General features: G+C 41.7%; 1 protein-coding gene across 1 annotated transcript; it reads right to left on the bottom strand.

Moving 5' to 3' along the window:
• Positions 1–1,330: 1,330 nt before the first annotated feature.
• Positions 1,331–12,783, bottom strand: LOC106609003 (zinc finger protein 27-like). The gene is made up of 2 exons (XM_014207325.2): positions 12,489–12,783; positions 1,331–2,451 (listed from the first exon to the last, which is right to left on the bottom strand). The coding sequence occupies exons 1-2, from the start codon at positions 12,652–12,654 to the stop codon at positions 1,469–1,471; spliced, it is 1,149 nt and encodes a 382-aa protein (XP_014062800.1). The 5' UTR covers positions 12,655–12,783; the 3' UTR covers positions 1,331–1,468.
• Positions 12,784–13,039: the final 256 nt, after the last annotated feature.

Genomic DNA, 13,039 nt, shown 5'->3' with positions numbered 1-13,039 from the left:
CTCCATAGTAAACATTGGCAGTAGAATGGCCTTACTAAGTCCAGTCAACTGTATGTGCCCAGGAGAACCCTACCTGTCCCAATGCATAGTGCCAACTGTAAAGTTTGGCGGAGGAATAATGTTCTGGAGCTGTTTTTCATGGTTCGGGCTAGGCCCCTTAGTTCCATTGAAGGGAATCATAACGCTACCGCTTGAAATGACATTCTAGACGATTCTGTGCTTACAACTTTGTGGCAATAGTTTGGGGAAGGCCCTTTCTTGTTTCAGTATGACAATGGCCCCGTGCACAAAGCGAGGTCCATACAGAAATGGTTTGTCGAGATCGGTGTGGGAGAATTTGACTGGGCTGCACAGAGCCCTGACCTCAACCCCATCAAACACCTTTGGGATGAATTGGGGTGCCGACTGCGAGCCAGGCCTAATCGCCCAACATCAGTCCCCGACCTCACTAATGCTCTTGTGGCTGAATGAAAGCAAGTCCTCGCAGCAATGTTCCAACATCTAGTGGAAAGCCTTTCCAGAAGAGTGGAGGCTGTTATAGCAGCAAAGGGGGGACCAACTCCATATTAATGACCATGATTTTGGAATGAGATGTTCAACAAGCTGGTGTCCACATACTTTTGGCCATATAGTGTATATACCCATTGATTCTTGAAGAAGGCAACTTATAAATGCCTCATGAGCTCAGTTCAACAGTCACCTCATCAGATCACAAAACATCAGAACCTAAAATGCTAAGCTTGTTTTACTCCATTGTTTGTAAACAATGTAATTGCAAACAAACACTATATAGCCTCAAAAGATGGTTAAAAATATAATTTTGATCTCATGAGTGGCCAGTCCTTCCATCCATAGATCTGTCTGAATTTGAGTGTTTTTACATTTCTTTCTCCCTCAGCTGTTTACCGAAAGTGGCGGGGTGTCCACTTTGTTGTTGTTTGTACTGCAAAGGGGTATACTAGCCACCGTGCTTCTACATCTGCATTGCTTGCTGTTTGGGGTTTTAGGCTGGGTTTCTGTATAGCACTTTGACATCTGCTGAAAAAAACTGCTTTACAAATATATTTGATTTGATTAGTATACCCCTCAGAACTGTAAGATTCCCATTATACAGTGTAGTACTGTTTGAGCATTACCTCATCATTCAAATCATATCAAACTTTATTTTTATTTTACCTTTATTTAACTAGGCAAGTCAGTTAAGAACAAATTCTTATTTTCAATGACGGCCTAGGAACAGTGGGTCAACTGCCTTGTTCAGGGGCAGAACGACAGATTTGTACCTTTTCAACTCAGGGATTCGAATTTACATAGACTTTACAAAAGTAAATGAATCACACATCTATTTATCTGTAACGCAGAACATGAATGATCCAGAGTTGCTTTGCTTTCCTAGGAGTGTTATACACATCCTGTTTTTTTTATTCCCATCTTCTGACAGATGTCTTTGTCCTAATTGTCTTTCCTTTCAGTTTTCATCCTGTTTTCTTTCTTTGTGGACTTTATGCACATGCTTCAGCAGATACGCCTTATGAGTGAATCTTAAACCACAGACTGCACAGCCATGTTGTTTCACTCCTTTGTGAGTGAGTGTATGAGTGGTTAGGTTCCCCTTGAGACGGAAGCTTTTCCCACAGTCACCACAGCTAAATGGTTTCTCTCCTGTGTGAGTCAGTATATGCCTCCTTAGGTCGCCCTTCTGACTGAAGCTTTTCCCACAGTCACCACAGCTAAACGGTTTCTCTCCTGTGTGAGTCAGTATATGCCTCCTTAAGTCCCCCTTCTGATTGAAGCTTTTACTGCAAAAATTACAGCTAAATGGTTTCTCTCCTGTGTGAGTCAGTATATGTCTTCTTAGGTCCCCCTTCTGAATAAAGCACTTCCCACAGTCACCACAGCTAAATGGTGTCTCTCCTGTGTGAATACTCATGTGCATGGACAGATTTCCTTTTTGTTTGAATGTCTTGCCATAAAAGGGGAAGTTGCAGGGTTTCTCCATTGGTGGGGTCGGAGCCAATGGTGGGCTGGGATCCAATGGTGGGCTGCTGTCAAGTCCTACTGGGTTGCTTCTTATGGCTGAGCTGTGGATGGAGGCATTGTTCTGATTATCTGGAGGGTCACAGGAAATTTCGAAACCCTTTAGGTGGGTCACAGTGGCAAAAGGTTCAGGATCCACTTGTTTAGAGTCAATATCTACGTGCTCCACAATCTGGGTTTTAGGAAGAGTCAAGGACCAAAGTGGGTCCTCCTGATCACATTCACTTTTCACACAGGAAGGAGTGAATTTGAACTCTATGATATCAGGCTCCAGCCCTTGAATCTGCTCTTCCTCTATAATCTGTGTGGGCTTTGGGTCCTCCTGCCCCAAACTGGGATTCCACTCCTGCTCACAGTGCTGCTGCTCAGGGGGAACCGCCTCTTCAGATCCAGCAAGAGAGAGAGGCAGGGAGCCTGGAGGGAAGGAGAGGAAGAGCAGAATGAAATAGAACACTTGAATCATACAGGTGAATTATAGATCTCTATGATCTATACAGCCATTAGACGTGCCTGAGGGCAGATAGCTAGGGCCAGCTTCTAGACCGAGATTGTATCTTAGTCTAGCAGTATAACACTAGTCCAGCATGCAACTTATTTACCGACCTGTATCTGTGCATGTTTGACGACGCTCAAACGGTACTTCCATTGTCAGCAGACGGTTCTGATAAGGAATGCGTCGCCGAGTGGTATGAATAAGGAATTTATTATAAAGGATTTCCTTTAGTAAGTTACTATTTTTTTAAATTATTTATCATGAGTGTCTATTTACATTGTCAAGTTGTAATATTGTCTGTTTTACCTATGAGGGGATTCGATTATCTGGCCCAGGTTACACCGATGGGAGGAGTGGGTGAAAAATTGCATTCATTTTGGAACCGGGCTGCCTCCCGGCTGTGAGCCAGAGCCAGGTGCCCCGTTCAAAGTAGTGATGTGCAGTTCGCAAACGATTCCTTATTTTTGAACGACTCTTTTTACCTACTCGAGAGTCATGATTCGTTTTTCTGAGTAACTCGTTCATTTTAGTCGTTCGTTTGACCTGCTGGGCAATGAACTCTACAGCAGGATTAATACGCGCTCCTCTAGTGATGTGTTTACAACAACAACTGTATGGAATATATGCGCGCTGGCAAAATAGATCGTGCTGCAGGCAGCATAGAGAATAAAAAAAGACATGTTTAGAACTGATAATTGTTCGCATGGTGCAATAATTAATGCAATTAATTGATCATTGAATGTTATGATGGACACAGCTTTGTTGAACCAAAACACACACAGCCTTTCCTCAACCAACTCGAACGCGAGAGTAAATCGTCTGGGGTCCTGCAGTCCACAAAAGACATTGTGCTTATCACCCTCGCGGCAGTCAAGCAATGCATTCCGCCAAGAGTTGTTCACAATCTAGTCCGGTTGCGGCCACAACTAGACCTATCATATTGTTATTTTTGTGTTTACATATTCCATTGGTCAGCGCAACATGTACTCACAATCTATTTGTTGGTCATTCTACCACGGATTTATCAATCACATCATGGCTTTTATTCATATATGTATAAAAGCCTAATGTATAAAAGCCTCATTCATAAAAGGCCAAAAGCCAAGACGCGTTGGTTCTACTTTTAGCAATAAAGATGCTTTTTCAAATGTAATTCCATTGTCCTTTAAGTGTTGCCGAATATCCTCTCTACCTCAGATTTCTACTTAATTCATGCACTTTGGTTGGAAAGTGAGGTAGCAGCAGTGATCCCTTCCCTTTGCATCACAGAGTGGTGCCCAGGAAATAATTCAATCCAATTATTAGACGTGAACATCCCACCTCCAATTCAAAACCAAACATGGATGTCAATGTTTGCGCAGGATGTGAAAACACGCTTCGTTCTACATCCTGTCTGCAGCAGCATGGTGCCCGTATTGCCAGGCTGATTAGCTAGGGCAAATAGGTGTGAAACACAGACAGGTGTGCTCACAAAGGAAGAACAACATGGAATCCATGTTTGGTTTTGATTTGGAGGTGGGGTGGTAGCATCTAGGTACGTGCACAGATGGGGGTCTACCTCTGCCCAAGCACCTGCCCCTTTTCCTTCCTACTCGCCAAAAGCCCTTTTGGGTGGTGGTATAAAATATATTTTTTGGTACAGTTTTTGTCGTTGTTGTTCTGATCCCACTGCCCCCAAGTCACTATGACGTCGTCAAGTTCGCCACCCCTACCCCGTCTGTTGGTCTGCCCTGTATGAAGCTGGGTTGTGCCTTTTTCCCCCAGTCTGCTCTGTACGGCGATTGCGTGTGTCCGGTACCCAAACATACATGGCTTGAAATACGGTCATCGTCGAGTGTGTGTACCAAGCTTAGCTACATAGTTTAGCTACCAGAAGTGACATGACAACATTGAACAGGGAACCATCATATTTTTTGTATAAAATATCTAATAATGAAAGACAAGGTTTTCTGTTTTGAATTTAGTCAAGTTAGTGTGGGAAAGGTGGAAAAACAATTGTTATCATCAATAATGATGAGCCACCAGGTACAGACAACCTTGATGGCAAACTATTGAGAATGGTAGCAGACTGTATTGCTACGCCTATTTGCTATATATTTAACCAAAGCCTAAATGAGTGTGTCTACTGGCATGCAAGGAAGCTAAAGTAATTCCCAGGGGTGAAAGTAAGGCAGAACGGTCCGGTACGGAGTACTGGTAAAATAAATAGTGGGGGTACGCCATACCCATAAAACATGAGCCTATCACAATAATTAAACAGATTTTAAGAAAACTATAAGCTATTACACTATTATCACATTAGCATACACTACAGTTGGGAACGTGTGGTATGACAGTGAACAGCATGCAGCCAAAACAGGCCTTTCACAATATTTCAAAAACAATGGCAGGAAAACACAGGTTGGAAAGCAAATGGCTTTCTGTCTGTAGGCTACAAAGCAAAACAAGTGAGGCTTAGGCTTTTGGCATGAGCACATCGGCCATAGCTGGCGAGTGAGCTGCGCATCATTGGGTGAGTCAGTGAAACTGGCGGTGGCGTGTATTCATAGATGCCAAGGGATGCCAGTCTTCCCCAAAAGAATTATTAACAAAAAAACTAAAAATGTATTTCATCTCTGTGTTTCATCATTTTCCTTGAATTCGCAAGAGGATGAATGTATCTCACCGGAGAAAGCATCCGCATGAGGGAAACAGCACCCCTCTGTCTCTGTATATGTAGCCCATCTATCTGATGCTGTCTGGTCAAAAATAGTATGACATCGTCGCCGCCCGTAGCATTGAATGCAAGGGAAGCCAGCGAGCATTTGGCTTCCCTTGATAAAAAAAAAGTATTAAATATTCACGAATCAAGCGTTGAGCTAAACCGAGTGAGCTCAACTGTGAATGGTCCTGGTGCACCAAAAAAAAGTATCAAGGGAAGCCAGTTTGGATTTGGCTTCAATCACATCACATCGAGAGCAAAACGTCATTGACAGAAAACTTGAATTGTTGTGTTGTTGTCCTCCTGTGGCTAACTAGCTAAAATTGCCCTATTCCTAAATGAGCCATGGATGGAGATAGGGATTTGGACTTGTGGTTTTACTTCATTTTTAGTACTGGACAATGATTATAACAGCGATTCTGATCCAACCATAAATTCATACATTGTGCCCCTGGCCTGAGAGGATGGAAGTTCAACATGTAGCTAGATGCAGTAGTCTAATGTTAACTAGCTGGCTTATCGTTGCCCATGAAAGGAAGTTAGGCTAGCGAGCAAACATTTTAGCCAGGTAGCCTAAGACAACAAAAACTAAAAGCGTGTACTGTATGACAGTCATTGACCGTTTCGTCAACATGAGAAAGGAGGATGGCATTGGCGTTTCTCTACAAGTAGGGTGAGTCAACATGTTTTTTTTTTCTACTTAAACACAAGCTCTCACTCACACACACACACAAACACAGTATGAGACTAAGAATTAGGTGATTTGATGATATTAAAATGTTGAATTTGAAATGGTGCTGGAATAGTGGAGGCAGCTCCTTTTTTCTTTGCGACTTGCTGTAACTCTCCGTGGTTCTAAATCAATAGTTTAGTAGTCTGAAAATGTAGTAAACATCAACTTGTTTGACAATATTGTAGGTCATCTAACTGTTTGTTACATGCAATATGCTTTGTGGACTTCACCGAACAGAGGGTGCTCTCTGGATATGTGAATATACAGTATATTATAAACTCAGCAAAAAAAAGAAACGTCCCTTTTTCAGGACCCTGTCTTTCAAGATAATTCATAAAAATCAAAATAACTCCACAGATGTTCTTTGTAAAGGGTTTAAACACTGTTCCCTATGCTTGTTCAATGAACCATAAACAATTAATGAATATGCAGACTCTGAAAAACACCAAAAAAAAGATGCCCAGGGTCCCTGCTCATCTGTGTGAATGTGCTTTAGACATGCTGCAAGGAGGCATGAGGACTGCAGATGTGGCCAGGGCAATAAATTGCAATGTCCGTTCTGTGATACTCCTAAGACAGCGCTACAGGGAGAAAGGACGGACAGCTGATCGTCCTCGCAGTGGCAGACCACGTGTAACAACACCTGCACAGGATCGGTACATCCGAACATCACACCTGCGGGACAGGTACAGGATGGCAACAACAACTGCCCGAGTTACACCAGGAAAACACAATCCCTCCATCAGTGCTCAGACTGTCCGCAATAGGCTGAGAGAGGCTGGACTGAGGGCTTGTAGGCATGTTGTAAGGCAGGTCCTCACCAGACATCACCGGCAACGTCGCCTATGGGCACAAACCCACCGTCGCTGGACCAGACAGGACTGACAAAAAGTGCTCTTCACTGACGAGTCGTGGTTTTGTCTCACCAGTGATGATGGTTGGATTCGCGTTTATCGTTGAAGGAATGAGCGTTACACCGAGGCCTGTACTCTGGATTGGGATCGATTTGGAGGTGGAGGGTCCGTCATGGTCTGGGGCGGTGTGTCACAACATCATCGGACTGAACTGGTTGTCATTGCAGGCAATCTCAAAGCTGTGCGTCACAGGGAAGACATCCTTCTCCCTCATGTGGTACCCTTCCTGCAGGCTCATCCTGACATGACCCTCCAGCATGACAATGCCACCAGCCATACTGCTTGTTATGTGCGTGATTTCCAGCAAGACAGAAACGTCAGTGTTCTGCCATGGCCGGCGAAGAGCCCGGATCTCAATCCCATTGAGCACGTCTGGGACCTGTTGGATCGGAGGGTGAGGGCTAGGGCCATTCCCCCCAGAAATGTCCGGGAACTTGTAGGTGCTTTGGTGGAAGAGTGGGGTAACATCTCACAGCAAGAACTGGCAAATCTGGTGCAGTCCATGAGTTTAAATGGTACCCCATTCAGTTGATGGTGATTTTCTATATAATACAACACTAACAGATTATAGAGCAAACAACACAATTATCACAACACATAGGTTGTAATATGGTTGTTTTTATTCTGTCTTGGCTTCCCCAGGGTTTTACCCATGGATCACTACTGGAAACTGGATATCATTTTTAGGACTATAATTTACTCCTCATATTGTAGCCTATAATATGTGTCTCCACACACCTAAGTCTAGGCTATTGATGGATTCAAGAAAAGGTTGTTTTGTTTATCTCAGATTCTCAATTTGTCAGTGTCAAAGTAGCCTGTCATTTCAATAATTTGTGTGGTATTAAAAAACATTCTGCCAAAGTCTCCAGTCATGTAAAATTACGTAGAATTGCATGAAATGCATTTATAAAAGGCCACATTTTCCCAGGTCCCTAGGCTACTAAAAATGGTCCCGTTTGTGCGACTTCTGTAAGTGCCTCTACTATAATTTTTTTAATAATAATCTCAGAGCTCCTCGGGTCATCCCACTCTTGCGCTCACTTTTTGTTCTGGCACCTCCCGATTTACAAATCAAGCACTGAACACCGGTAGTCTAGACTCTAGCTATATACAAAAATATCCACACAAGCTACTAGCCACATAGCCAGCCAGCCATATATCATGATTAAGAAGATAATGAATTTTAGGCTATATTATAAAATGATTTAAAGCTGCAATATGTAACTTTTTGGGCGACGCGCCTGAATTCACATAGAGATGTGAGTTATAGATGTCATTCTCATTGAAAGCAGGTCTAAAAAGCGGTAGATTTGTTCTATGTGCGCTATTTTTATGCTTCCCGTTCTTAAGTTTCATTCTTGCATCTTTTCTTTCGGTTTTGTACACCAGCTTCAAACAGCAGAAAATACTATATTTTTGATTACGGAAAATATATTTCACAGCGGTTTAGATGGTACAATGATTCTCTACACTATACTTGCTTGTTTTGTCACATAAACTGAAATTAGGTGAACTATTACAATTTTAGCAACCAGGAAATGGAGGGGTGATTTCTGCATAGTACACCATTAAGAGCATTGAAGATAAATCCCAATCTGTTCAAGCTAATAATTAATTGCACACACCTGGTGTCCCAGGTCTAAATCAGTCCCTGATTAGAGGGGAACAAAGGGAAAAAATGCAGTGGAGCTGGCCTCGAGGTCCAGAGTTGAGTTTGAGGGGCCTATAGTATGCCAACATACTCGAGTATAGCTTTTTCTATTATGAAGGAGCAAACATTTCTAAAAACCGGTTTTTGCTTTTTCATTATGGGGTATTGTGTGTAGATTGATGAGGGGAAAAAACGATTTAATCCATTTTAGAATCAGACTGTAACATAACTTGTGAAAAAGTGAAGGGGTCTGAATACTTTTCAAATGCACTATACTAGTAATACATTTCTTGTTTAAGAAACATTACAAAGCATGCTCATCCGTTTTTTTTGTGTGATTTGCTGTGTAATTATGTCTGAAAAAAATACTGTGGCTGGTAAGAAATCGGAGTGGCTGGTAGATTTTTCATCTACCTGACACAGTAGCTGGTGGACCAAAAAGTTAGTTTCCCACTCTGCCTCCAACATGGGAAAAGCATTGCCAAACAGGTGCAGACATAGGTCGGTAAATAAGTCACGCGGTGGGCTAGTTTTATACTGCTAGACCGAAATACAATCAACATACAATGTCGATCTAGAAGCGGGACTAAGTTGCACCCCTGCCTATATCCCATTTCAATCAGCTTTTCCTGAAAAAGACAACTTTTTTTTTATCATGTACGGTCAAAGTTACAGTAGATAACTGTTTTTAAACCCTCAAGTTGAGCTCTTATTTTTGCTCAAAGCCCAAAGTGGTTTATTCAACAACCTTTCTCCAATCGATGGGCATTTGGTAGTCTGATTTATCAGGTTGTAATACAAAATTAATTGGTATATTCAGCCTGAAGCTAATGAATGCAAAATCTGGTAAATGTTCCTTACAAGCCAGAATGTTGAATACAATTAAATCTGAACTTACTCTACTGGTGGCCTGTGTGGTTGTCCTTCAGCCACTTGAAATTTAAGATAAAATATCCACAGGAGAGTATTGTTTACCTGACTTTTTAGAGTGCCGGTACTAAAGTTGACATTTCTATCACCTGGCACATGCTCAAAACCATGTGAATACCTGCTGACTTCAGTTAGTATGCATGCATGCATCGCACGCACTGTGTTTGCTCATGACCGAAAACACGTGCACAAGACGGAAGTACATGCACGCAATGCATGCATACTAACTGAAGTCAGCAGGTGTTTACATGGTTTTGTGCATGTGTGATAGAAATGCCAACTTCAGTATCGGCACTATAAACAGTCGGGTAAACAATACTTTCTTGTGGATATTTTGTCAACAATTTGGACCATCTTAAGGACCAACACCACGGACAACCGGTAGAGTAAATTCAAATATAATTGTATTAAACATTCTGGGACAAAGCTTCCTGCCATCCAGGACCTCTATACCAGGCGGTGTCAGAGGAAGGCATTTAAAATTGTCAAAGACTCCAGCCACCCTAGTCATAGACTGTTCTCTCTGCTACCGCACGGCAGGCGGTACCGAAGCACCAAGTCTAGGTCCAAGAGGCTTCTAAACAGCTTCTACCGCCAAGCCATAAGACTCCTGAACATCTAATCAAATGGCTACCCAGACTATTTGCATTGACCCGCCCCCCCCATTTTATACCGATGCTACTCTCTGTTGTTATCATCTATGCAGTCACTTTAATAACTTGACATGTACATATTACCTCAATTACCTCAACTAACCGGTGCCCCTGCACATTGACTCTGTACCAGTACCCCCCTGTATATAGTCTCGCTATTGTTATTTTACTGCTCCTCTTTAATTACTTGTTACTTTTATTTCTTATTCATATTATTATTTTTATGCATTGTTGGTTAGGGGCTTGCAAGTAAGCATTTCACTGTAAGGTCTACACCTGTTGTATTCGGCTCATGTGACTAATACAATTTTATTTATAACGCCTTGATCAGACCGACAGCCTCATTGCATCAATGCTGCGTAATAAATTCATCAGTCAAACTTTTTTCATTATGTAATCCAAATATTTTTGTGCATGTGTGTGCAACAAAAGTTAAGCATTCACCTTTTGCTACTCTCTGTCAAATCTACGCATGCAGCGTAGATACAAAATAAAGAATGCACTGCACCTGCAACGCAATGCTGCAAGGCAAACACAGCGTTCCATTGGAAATGAATGTACTTCCAGTGTACCAAAACGCAATCAAGTTGTCGGTCTGATCGAGGCGTGAGGAATATTTACATGATTTGGCAGTCATTAGTTTCTGGCGGTATACCAACTAATTGTGTATAACAGCCTGATTAATCAGACTAGGCATTTGGAATATGTTAGAAAATGATATGTCCAATCAGCATCCTCTCAGAAATAATGGGTGGGTTTAGGACAAAATCCCACTTCGCCAAACACTGAGGGGATTTGATTAATATGGCCCGGCTGCCCGGGTGGACGGATTTTGCAACGGGTGAAAAGTGATTGCGTTAGTTTTGGAACCGGGCTGCCTCCCTGCTGTGGCCAAAGGAGAAGTAGGCTCAAAACAAAAGTGAAGTAGGTTAAACACATGGAGTAATGAATTGTATTCAGTGTTTTCACATGTAAACGTGATTGCCTTTGATAAAAACGCTTTATCTGCCGTCCACATGAAAACTAGTTAGAAAACTCTAAAACATAGTTAACAGAAAAAAAGAGATGTATGTTTCTAGACGACGCATCATGCCGCATTGATGACAATATGACTGAGCGGCGCAATTACTGCTCGATTTGAGCAGGGTTCCCCTCCCTCACCGGCTTCGCCGGGCGCCGAAGACGTGGAAGTTGATTAAGGCAACCCCCCGCACCTCTCTGATTCAGAGGGGTTGGGTTAAATGCGGAAGACACATTTCAGTTGAAGGCATTCAGTTGTACAACTGACTTGGTATCCCCCTTTCCCATAGCCCGGTGCAACCTAGGCCAACTTAATCGAACAGTGCTTTGAACTAGGCCGGTGATCCAATCGCCGACAAGTTAGTTTTGAAAAATGGCCCTCCACCACCAGGCTAGTTATTCTTGGGTGAATCTAAAAAAGTATTTATTTGAATCCAGGTTTTTCTGGTGACATAAGTTACACATAATATCGTCAGAGGGTGGAGGGGGACCTGTATCAGTGATCTTGACCTGATAGAGACAGATCACCTGCATAGATGGAGCACCTTATGTACTCACCTATGGATATAACTGGTTATAACTAGGTATAAGCGTGTACAAAACTACCTTAGATATATGCTAAGTTGCGGTCAAAACAATTAATGAAAGTGAATAAATACTTTGTAGAACTGAAATTACAGAATCCAGCTACACTCTGAATGTACACGTGTTGCATTGGTGTGTATTCTCTGATTTATTTTATACAATTTCTATAATATCCTACAATATTCTATATGTGCAACAATATTGTGGGTGCTATAGCATTTGGTTTGAAGTGACAGAGGATTTTGTCATGTTTTGATACCACTCCCATTGTTTCACTTACAGCAATGCTAATGCTGGCTGTGGGGTAGTGCATAAATAAAAATTAAGCCATATATTATTATATTTTTTTTTGGGGGGGGGTCTACTGCAGTGGTTTTCACCACAAACATGACCAAATGTGTATTTAAACGTTCTGAAAACGAAATGATACTATTATATATAATGTGAATTGCACTTTGGAAAAAAGCTGCGCAAAGGAAACTTATTTTCGTTTTACAGAATATGCAAATGAACTGTAATTTTGATCAAATAAGTGTTTTCGTCAAGTTTGTTTTCAGATAACATTAATTACATGTCTAGTTATGTTTTATAAGACATAATTAAACTGTTTTTGCTATGATTGATTTTCCCCCCCAAAAAAATCCTGGGATCAAACTATGTTGGTAGCTTTAGGGGTTAAAAAACAATGAAATTGTGATTACTGATATGTTAAACGGTTGATTAATTGAGTATAACTATAGCTATCTATCAGTGTATCTACATACGAACCTATTTTACATAGTTTTATCTCCTGTGTGATCCGCAGCATTCTCCGTAGCCGATCATTTTCCTCCTGGTACTCCGCTACCGTTTTCTCAACTGCCCCGACAATCTCCACAACAGCCGCCGTTAAACGCTCATTTAAAAACACATGCAACAACTGTAGTTTAGACATTTTTAGTCGAATTATAGTTGTGCAGCCTATTCCGTTCAGCCAGGGGATCTTATTTTCTCCACATAAGCAATGGAAAATAAAGTCGTCTACAATCCTACTTCCGTGTTAGTCTTTTTTTTTTGTACTCCTTGGTTCTGGTGGGTGGTGAACGCAGAAACATACAACAGCGCCGCCAGCTGGATGGGGGTTTATTACTTTACAAGGCAGCCTACAGACCAGAAGTAAATGGAAACGATAACTAAACTACATTAGTCGTGGCCAAAAGTTTTGAGAATGACACAGATATTAATTTCCACAAAGTTTGCTGCTTCAGTGTCTTTAGATATTTTTGTCAGATGTTACTATGGAATACTGATGTATAATTACAAGAATTTCATACGTGTCA

Source organism: Salmo salar, chromosome ssa07, assembly GCF_905237065.1.
Source record: "Salmo salar chromosome ssa07, Ssal_v3.1, whole genome shotgun sequence".
Lineage (NCBI taxonomy): Eukaryota > Metazoa > Chordata > Actinopteri > Salmoniformes > Salmonidae > Salmo > Salmo salar.
Note: the sequence above shows the minus strand (reverse complement) of the source record. Positions and strands in the feature narration are given on the sequence as shown.

What these genes read in the sequence shown, in the direction of transcription:
- LOC106609003 (XM_014207325.2), bottom strand. Translation starts at nt 12,654, where the DNA reads ATGTCTAAACTACAGTTGTTGCATGTGTTTTTAAATGAGCGTTTAACG. An exon ending in GATAAAACTATGTAAAATAG is followed by an intron (nt 2,452 to 12,488) that starts GTTCGTATGTAG and finishes CCTTCCCTCCAG; the next exon opens with GCTCCCTGCCTCTCTCTCTT.